General features: G+C 41.0%; 1 protein-coding gene across 1 annotated transcript; it reads right to left on the reverse strand.

Moving 5' to 3' along the window:
- Nucleotides 1-330: 330 nt before the first annotated feature.
- Nucleotides 331-9262, reverse strand: Or-34 (olfactory receptor 34). The gene is made up of 5 exons (NM_001110154.1): nt 8475-9262; nt 7998-8097; nt 1227-1331; nt 542-697; nt 331-384 (listed from the first exon to the last, which is right to left on the reverse strand). The coding sequence occupies exons 1-5, from the start codon at nt 9260-9262 to the stop codon at nt 331-333; spliced, it is 1203 nt and encodes a 400-aa protein (NP_001103624.1).
- Nucleotides 9263-9607: the final 345 nt, after the last annotated feature.

Raw genomic sequence — 9607 nt, forward strand, 5'->3', positions numbered from 1 at the left:
GATGGGAGAGATGTGCTCCGCACTAAACGCTTCACTCTCCTCCCCTTGCCTTTTCATGAGTTCTGTCTCATGCGAGGGTTGGACGTTGGTTGTTGAGCGACAGGAGGTTTTAGTCGGTTCGACTCCGACATGCCCCACCCTCCATCCCCAGTGGAGGGTGGGAGTCTGGCGATTTCCTCCTGACAAAAAAAAAAAAAAAAAAAGCACCAGGTGGGCTGTGAGCTCGTCCACCCATCTAGCAATAAAAAAAAAGTTATTACTATGTGCCTTGACGGTATTTGTAAAAATTATATCTTATTATTTTATTCAAGTCGTCTACTATTATCTCTTTTAATTCCACACCGCGTTTAATAAATTGAACAATGCGTAGGCCTGCTGGAATACCTGGAAACAAAAAGCACAATTATCGAAATAAAAATGTCGTTAAGCAACAAAAAAAAACCTTGGAAAAGAGAGTGATAATTGTCGTAACACGTTCAAAATGTGCTTCTTTTCGCATTGTGACGTCATTTGTGGTGAATGCCGTAGTCGTCATACTTACACCGGTCAGCGTAGTGAGTGAGACTGATCGGAATATAGTCCTGATAGAGACGGGTCGCAGCGCCCGGCACAGCATCAGTATTATACATTTCCGCGTATTAAGATCGAAGCGGGTTTCCCAACCGCAGGAATACAATGTCATGCACACGTCTTCACTCTGGTGAACGAAAAGATGGTTTATTATCTTCTTCTTTTCCTTTTTTTTATTTTTTTTTATTGCTTAGATAGGTGGACGAGCTCACAGCCCATCTGGTGTTAAGTGGTTGCTGGAGCCCATAAACATACATTTACGACGTAAATGCGCCACCCACCTTGAGATATAACGGCTGCCCCACTCTTCAAACCGAAACATATTACTGCTTCACGGCAGAAATAGGCAGGGTGGTGGTACCCACCCGCGCGGACTCACAAGAGGTCCTACCACCAGTAATTACGCAAATTATAATTTTGCGGGTTTGATTTTTATTAAACGATGTTATTCGTTCATCGTGGAAGTCAATCGTGAACATTTGTTGGGTACGTATTTCATTAGAAAAATTGGTACCCGCCTGGGATATGAATACCGATGCATCGCTCAACACGAATACACCGGACGTCTTTATCTTTTAGGCCACGACGACTACAAAAAGCATTTTTAAAATTTATGATTCTTCACAAGAGACACCCTGTATAGTGTTTTATTGTACTTTTTCCATGAGCATGTTGCTGTAGTAGCACGGGGTCGTCCCAACCACGAAAGCGCCGAAGATGAAGGCGAAGAACTCCGGTATGAACTGACCTCGGCCGAGAGCCTAAAAATCATAACGGCACCATATTTTATACCTTTAAACGAGCAATTCTTGTATATATATAATCTGAATCTCGGAAAGGCTCCAACAATTTTCATAAACTTTAGTATACAGGGGATTTCGGGGGCGATAAATCAATCTAGCTACGATTTATTTTCAGAAAATGTTGTTTTATTCGTGTTTTCAATAATCAACTTTATCGATAATCAATTTTATGACTCTTCCCGACATCTATTGGCGAATAATAATACTATTTTTACTGCTTTAAAGACACAACAAGATGGCGTTATAAAAAAAAAAAAAAAAAACGAGCAAAGCTGGTATTATCTGGTATTCATCTGGTATTATCTAATGGACTATAATCACACGGTCAACGAATACACCCTATACGTATTTTAGTCGAGGGACGGTAATGGGAGAGATGTGCTCCGCACTAAGCGCTTCACTCTCCCCCCTTTGCCTTTTCATGAGTTCTGTTTCATGTGAGGCTCGGACATGGGTTGTTGAGCCACAAGAGGTTTTAGTCGGTTCGACTCCGATATACCCCGCCCTTCATCCCCAGTGGAGGGTGGGAGTCCGGCGATTTCCTCCCAACAAAAAAAAAACTATTTTTGTCAATTAGGAAGTATAATCATGAGAATGAAAATGTTATAGTTAAAGCAAAATTATACAATAGAAAACAAAATTGGTTGTTCCTGTTTCTGGTGTGAAGCAGTTAGGAAACGTAGCGTAGCTCTTGTAATATATTTAAGATATCCGCATCATATCTCTTTAAATATTTATCATTTACTTCTCGAGAATCATTCGGATGAGTATGGTCTGGTATTGGCTAATCCGTAAAAAAATGTAATATTCCTCAAACAAAATTCTAAGCTCTCATTCTAAGCTATAATTTTCATTTAAATAACATCATTTAAGAGCATATTTCATTAAGATACACAAACAAGCAATTGAGTTACGCTATCAAATCACAATGGGCCACTTTTAGAATCAGATAATTTGACAGATAATTTAATTCTCAATGATCAAAAGCAGAAAGTATAATAATAATACCCCGGTCTCCGGAGACCCATCTGGCGCTCTTCGCCGATGACACCGCCATCTACTACTCGTGTAGGAAGAAGGCGTTGCTTCATCGACGACTTCAGACCGCAGCTACCACCATGGGACAGTGGTTCCGGAAGTGGCGCATCGACATCAACCCCACGAAAAGCACAGCGGTGCTCTTCAAAAGGGGTCGCCCTCCGAACACCACGCTGAGCATCCCCCTCCCGACTAGGCGCGTCAACACCTCCGCCCCCGCCATTCGCCCAATCACGATGTTCGACCAGCCCATACCGTGGGCCCCGAAGGTCAAATATTTAGGCATCACCCTCGACAGTAGGATGACATTCCGCCCCCACATCAAGACGGTACGCGACCGTGCCGCCTTCATTCTAGGACGTCTCTACCCGATGATATGTAGGCGAAGTAAAATGTCCCTTAGAAATAAGGTGACACTCTACAAAACTTGCATACGCCCCGTCATGACCTATGCAAGTGTAGTGTTCGCTCACGCGGCCCGCACTCACTTAAAATCATTCCAAATTATTCAATCCCGTTTTTGCAGGATAGCCGTCGGAGCCCCGTGGTTCGTCAGGAACGTCGACCTCCATGACGACCTGGACTTAGAGTCCATCAGTAAGTATCTACAGTCGGCGTCGATGCGCCACTTCGATAAAGCGGCACGACACGAGAACCCTCTCATCGTGGCTGCCGGTAACTACATTCCCGATCCTGCGGACAGAATGGAAAGCAGTCGACGTCGCCCAAAACACGTCATCTCGGATCCTCCCGATCCACTAACGGTGCTTTTAGGTACTTCAAGCACCGGTCACCGTTCTCGTCGAACCCGTCGCTTGCGACGAAGGGCTCGACGAGTAAATTAACTCTCAGACACAGCCCACTGAGTTTCTCGCCGGATCTTCTCAGTGGGTCGCGTTTCCGATCCGGTGGTAGATTCTGCGAAGCACGGCTCTTGCTAGGGTTCGTGTTAGCAACGTCACCAGGTTTGAGCCCCGTGAGCTCACCTACTAAAGTTAGGGTTACGCTGACATAGCCCCTAGGGCTATCAGCTTAGGTAGGAAAAAAAATATAATAATAATAATAATAATATATAAATACCATGGAAACCGTCTACAACAACAGACGTGTCAAAAATTGCAAAATTAAAATTTATTTAATTTTACCTAAATTTTTACAAATATTTACAGAAAAAATACAAATAATTAAATTTTAAAAATGATAAAAACAAAAATAGAAAGTGTAAAGTTGGATGCAAAAATGAAAATAAAGAATTTAAAGAAAACTGCAATGTGACACGTCCATGTCGACGACAACTGCATTAAGGAAAAACCCAAGTCGACAGTGTAGACAGGTGACCTGTGGCGCACAAAGAACATCACCATGTATTCCGTCGTGTTCGTCGGATGGCTCTCCAAGTCCGACGAGAATTGAAAGTTTATCCAGCGACGAAACACAGCCGTCCCCTGCGCCGCCAAGACCTGTGCGCCGGGGCCGCCCACCATTGGCACGCTTGGGATCAACGAGGCGAAATGCCCCGTCTACGGTCCCCGCTACCAGTGGTGTAGTGCGCTCTCGCATGCGTTGGAACGAAAATATAAATATAAATGTCATGCGAGCGTACTATGAGGCTACGGAGGGAGAAACCAACCTTTCTGCGTATCGCTCAAAAATGTTTTCTGTGTTTCAGACATTGTGCCCGACCGTGAATGTTTCGACACAACGACTGTCAGATCAGGTGAGGGCTATCCAGCGGCTTAGGCTGTTGGACCAGTCTCTTCTTGATCGACTACGCTACGAAGCGCTACCTGTTCCCATCGAACCACAAGAAAACCAAGTGGTAACTGACACCGTCGCCCCAATAATACAACACGATGAGGAAATTCAAGAACAGGTTTGTGCAAGTAACCAGGACTATGAGCGTTTGAGTAGTGCTTTGGAGGATTCTATTCAAGAATATAGGTTAGTCTCCGCCTGCTCTAGACCACGATTACCACGTTTGCCTATACATAGACGTAATGTTTCGCTTGTAGGGGCCCTGGACTCTATTCTAAAACCCTATTTAGAATCAAGTACGGATCTAATTGATACGCACTCACTTCTGTACTGCGGTGCGGTAGCGGTTTGTCGTGTAGCTGAGGTTAAGTCTCCAAATTTAACCCAGACAGCCTATCGACCCCCTACTAAACCACAATGGCAGTGCAGAATTGAGAAGCGAATTGATAGGGCCAGGATTCTTATAGCAAAGCTTATGTGCTTCCAGAAAGGAAATACTCGTCCTCGGGTTATGTGTTTCGTCGATCAGGCCTTTGCCGGAACTGGAATAAGCTCAAACGAATACATGACCTGTATTATTGAGCGCATAGACTTCTGGAAGCAAAAAGTTTATGCTTGGGCAAGCCGTATTCGTCGGTATCGTCTAAGATCTGAGCGATGCCATTTGAATAGAGTTTTCCAAAGAGATCAAAGAAGTGTATACAGAAACTGGGAGTCGTCTCAATCCCAAGTGACCGATGAGCCATACAATGTCAACGAAGAGGACATGTCAACATTTTGGAATAATATTTGGTCGATACCCATTGGTCACTCTGAAGGGGAATGGATACAAACTGTCAGGCGGGAATGTGAATCGTATAAAGAGATGGATTCAATAACAATTTCCGCCGTTGATGTTTCTCGTGCAGTACGTTCGATGCCAAATTGGAAAAGTCCGGGACCGGACGGACTGCACAGTTACTGGATCAAGTGGATCCGAAGTTCACATGAACGCCTGGCAGCTCAATTCCAACAGGCCCTTGAGTTGGGATCACTCCCAGATTTCATGACATCTGGTATCACTTATTTGATTTATAAATCTGGCAATACCTCGGATCCCAAGAATTACAGACCAATTGCATGCTTACCTACTATCTATAAGCTACTTACATCCATTTTGAGAATCAAAATTCAAAATCACATTTTTAATAATAACATTTTATCACCTAATCAGAATGGATGTAAGGCAGGGTCTCGAGGTACAAAAGATTTGCTACTCATTGACATGACCATTACTCAACAAGTTCGGCGGAGTAAGAGGAACGTTCATATGGCTTGGATTGATTATAAGAAAGCGTATGACTCTGTGCCTCATACATGGCTAATGAGAGTTTTAGAGCTATATAAAATAAATCCCATACTATGCTCCTTTCTTAGCTCATGCATGGGTCAATGGTCTACGTTTCTTAGTCAACCAGGTCAGATGACTTCTTCTGCTGCCCCGAATTTAATAAGGATTAAGCGGGGTATCTTTCAGGGCGACAGTCTGAGTCCTTTGTGGTTTTGTTTGGCGCTTAATCCTTTAAGTACATTACTTAAAGATTCAACGCTAGGCTACCGACTTCGCAGAGGAGCTGAGGCTATATCACATCTCTTGTTCATGGATGATCTCAAATTATTTGCTTCCAAAAAACCAGACTTAATGAGTTTACTTAAAATAACCGACAATTTTAGTAAAGCCATTGGGATGGAATTTGGTGTTGATAAATGTGCGTTCATAGAAGTACAGAGAGGTAAAGTTGTAAGCTCAGATTGCTTACTACTTAACCATAGTGTGGTCCTCAAGTCTCTTTGTGAATCGGAAACTTACAAGTACCTTGGTATGTTTGAAGTGCTGAATATTGTTGACGCAGATATGAAACAATCGTTTAGAGATCGGTTTTTTGGTCGTCTTATAAAGGTCTTAAAAAGCCATTTATCAGGCGGAAACAAAATCCGAGCGTTTAATGGTTGGGTCATGCCTATGTTAACATATTCCTTTGGCATACTAAGGTGGACGCAATCAGAGCTGGACGTACTGGACAGAAAAGTCAGGCGATTGTTAACGGCATACAGAATGCATCATCCACGTTCGTCTGTAATGAGGTTGTATATTCCTCGGAAATGTGGGGGTCGTGGTATTTTGAATGCCAAGGATCTACATAACCGAGAGATATACAACCTTAGGGAATATTTCCTTAAGATGAACGTGAATATGTATCGGGATGTCGTTGCAGTCGATAAGGGGCTAACTCCGCTATCCTTAGCTAACGGGAATTGGAAGAGGCTGAAGGTAGAGAGTATTTCAGATCGCATAACTGTATGGAGGAGCAAGGAGTTACACGGTAGGTTCTACCGGGCTCTCACAGGGCCTGATGTAGACCAATTAGCTTCCGTGGCCTGGTTACGATTCAGTAACCTCTTTGGGGAAACTGAAGGTTTTATCTTTGCAATTATGGACGAAGTTATCATGACGAACAACTACCGGAAATATATACTAAAGGATGGGACGGTCGACATTTGTCGGGCATGCCACCGTCCGGGAGAGTCTATTAGACATATTGTTTCTGGCTGTTCTCGGTTTGCTAACGGCGAGTACTTGCATAGACATAACCAAGTGGCTAGGATTATCCATCAACAACTTGCTCTGAAATATGGTTTTCTTGATTCTGCTGTACCTTATTACCAATACCAACCTCAACCAGTTCTTGATAATGGTCATGTTACGCTCTACTGGGACCGATCTATTATCACGGATAGGTATATTGTTGCCAATAAACCTGATATTGTGATAATAGATCGATCTGCGCGTCGAGCAGTGTTGGTTGATGTCACCATTCCTCATGACGAGAACCTCGTGAAGGCAGAAAAGGACAAATTAATAAAATATTTAGACCTGGCCCACGAGACTACCGCCATGTGGCATGTTGATTCAACCATCATTGTTCCAATAGTTGTATCGGTACACGGCTTGATAGCGAAAAGTTTCGATCAACATCTTAAGAAACTTTCGTTATCCAGCTGGGTTAAGGGCCTAATACAGAAAGCAGTTATCCTCGATACTGCACGCATTGTGAGGAGGTTTCTCACTCTGGAGTCCTAACCAATGGTGGCTTGTGTCGTAGACACCGCCATCAGCGGCAATCTATTTTTATATAGTGTTTTTTAAAAATTGTATTTTTAATATCTTTTTTAAAAAATATTATGTAATTAATAAGATTTTAAATAAATATAAATAAATAATAATAAATAAATGAGTTGCTGTTCGTTAGTCTCGCTAAAACTCGAGAGCGGATGGACCGATTTGGCTAATTTTGGTCTTGAATTATTTGTGGAAGTGCAGAGAAGGTTTAAAAGGTAGATAAATATGAAAATGCTCGGAATTAAATAAAAATAATAATTTTGTTTTCCCTTTGTTGTGTCCCCCGTCGGACGGATTCCTTTTGTTTGTTCTAAGTTTATTTTATACAAAAGTTTGGGTCTTTTATTTATCGATTGAGGCACTACGAAGTCTGCCGGGTCAGCTAGTAAATAATAAAATACTGTGTCAATCATTACCCAGCAACTGGTATTAGTTAACGCACAAGTTGGAATCTTTTCAATTCTTATTTATAGAGACTGGAAATATCAAAGTATGACCACAGGTACCTATCTAACTGTTTCACTTATTGTTTAGATTCCTATAAAGCATTATTTGCTGTGACAATTGCGACAACTCATTTCGAGACTGCCCAAAAAATGTTTATTCTGACTACAAACGTTCCATTGTGTATTAGGTATTAAAAATATGAAGCATATATGCAATGAACTTACTTGTATAACTGCGAAGATCGTGATGGGTAAGACCAGGGATGAGGATTTCAGTAGAAACTCATATATTACTTGAAAACATTCGTTTATCTCATTCGAATAACTGTAAAAAAAGTATACTTTATTAGTGTCCAAGGTAGTCTATGTTTTGTAACCTCTCTGCTTATCTAAAAAGCGGTTCCATAGATTTTTAACGAAACTTTGGAATGAGTTCTCTTCCGCGATGTTGCCAAAGCAACATGGTCATCCATTTCTTCTTCAAACAAGTTTTGAAATGTGTTCTTAGAGATAGACAGCGGTGAGATCTAACTTAGTTTAATACACCATCGTACTTTATATAATGATTATTTGTTAGGTCATGTCCGTTTTAAATTTAAACTATTTTAGGCATGACACACATTACGGAGGCCTTTGCCAAAAGGCAATCAGAAATAAAGACTTTTAAGATGTAACTTATGAATTAAAAAACTAAGCCCTTACCAGTATATTTCCTGCATTTGTAGTACGGTCTTCTTAAGTCTCTCTTGAACTACGTAATCGTCATTGTCAAACAAGTTCTTAATGTTCAATCTGACGATTTCGAGCTTAGCGCAGCCGTGCAGCAAGAATATCGGGCCCAATGGCAAAACGCTTGTATACAATGCCGAAGTATACAATGAATAAAAGAATGTACAAAAGTACATGGTTATAAATATAACTGGGTTATTCCTGTGTCTTTCAATAACTTCTGGATAGATCACTTCGTAATATTGGACTATTCTGAAATTGCCCTGAATGGCCGAATAAATCGTGCATACTATTATACTCTTGAGAAAAAACTGGGCCATGCCACAGGTGGTCAGGATCGCCCACGCTCGGCAAAGCCATCGGCCTTTTTTCGCGTATTCAAGTATCACGTTTTGCTCTTCTTCTGACATCGTCTTCGCTATCTCATATTCAGCCTTCATGGTTTCAATTAACATCTTCAATTTGCTTTGATAATAAAGCATGTTGATGTAGAGAAGCGTGATTACCAAGTAAACGAAGGACAGGCACATGTTTCGGCACATTTGCGAATAATCGGCGGCCTTTAAATCGAATTCGATAATGTTGTAGATGAATAACATGCAGATTATAGTGAGCTCTCCGTGCATTAGAATAAAGTGCGTTGCCCATTTTTTGTCTCTCTTCGTGTATGGGTACGTGCCACTGAATTTTTGCGAAATAATTGCTATTCTGAAGATTTTATCGAAGTTCAATTCCATTTTGGACTTTCTATAATAAATCATTGCATTATTGGTTCGAATGATACTGGGTGGAAATTTTATAAAGAAATCACCCTCGTTTGATAAAAAAAAAAAAAGTTTATTGATTGGTCCAAAATTAGTATTTATTTTATAACGTCTGTACAAATATCAGAAAAGACAAAATACTTATATCTTCTCCTCAACATATTGGTCAATCTAATTTATACTGTTGTTGCTTAATAGTTATGATCGTATATTATAACTTTATAATCAAAATATAAGTGTATAGATAACAAAACAAAAGACAAGGTGTAATACAAAAAGAAAAATAATTTTTTTAGTTAGTTAGTGGTTTGAGTTAAATTTCGATCACTAGATCACATAAAA

Source organism: Bombyx mori, chromosome 27, assembly GCF_030269925.1.
Source record: "Bombyx mori chromosome 27, ASM3026992v2".
Classification (NCBI taxonomy): domain Eukaryota; kingdom Metazoa; phylum Arthropoda; class Insecta; order Lepidoptera; family Bombycidae; genus Bombyx; species Bombyx mori.

What these genes read in the sequence shown, in the direction of transcription:
- Or-34 (NM_001110154.1), bottom strand. Translation starts at nt 9,262, where the DNA reads ATGATTTATTATAGAAAGTCCAAAATGGAATTGAACTTCGATAAAATC. An exon ending in GCAACATGCTCATGGAAAAA is followed by an intron (nt 698 to 1,226) that starts GTACAATAAAAC and finishes TTCGTTCACCAG; the next exon opens with AGTGAAGACGTGTGCATGAC. An exon ending in CACTCACTACGCTGACCGGT is followed by an intron (nt 385 to 541) that starts GTAAGTATGACG and finishes TTTTGTTTCCAG; the next exon opens with GTATTCCAGCAGGCCTACGC.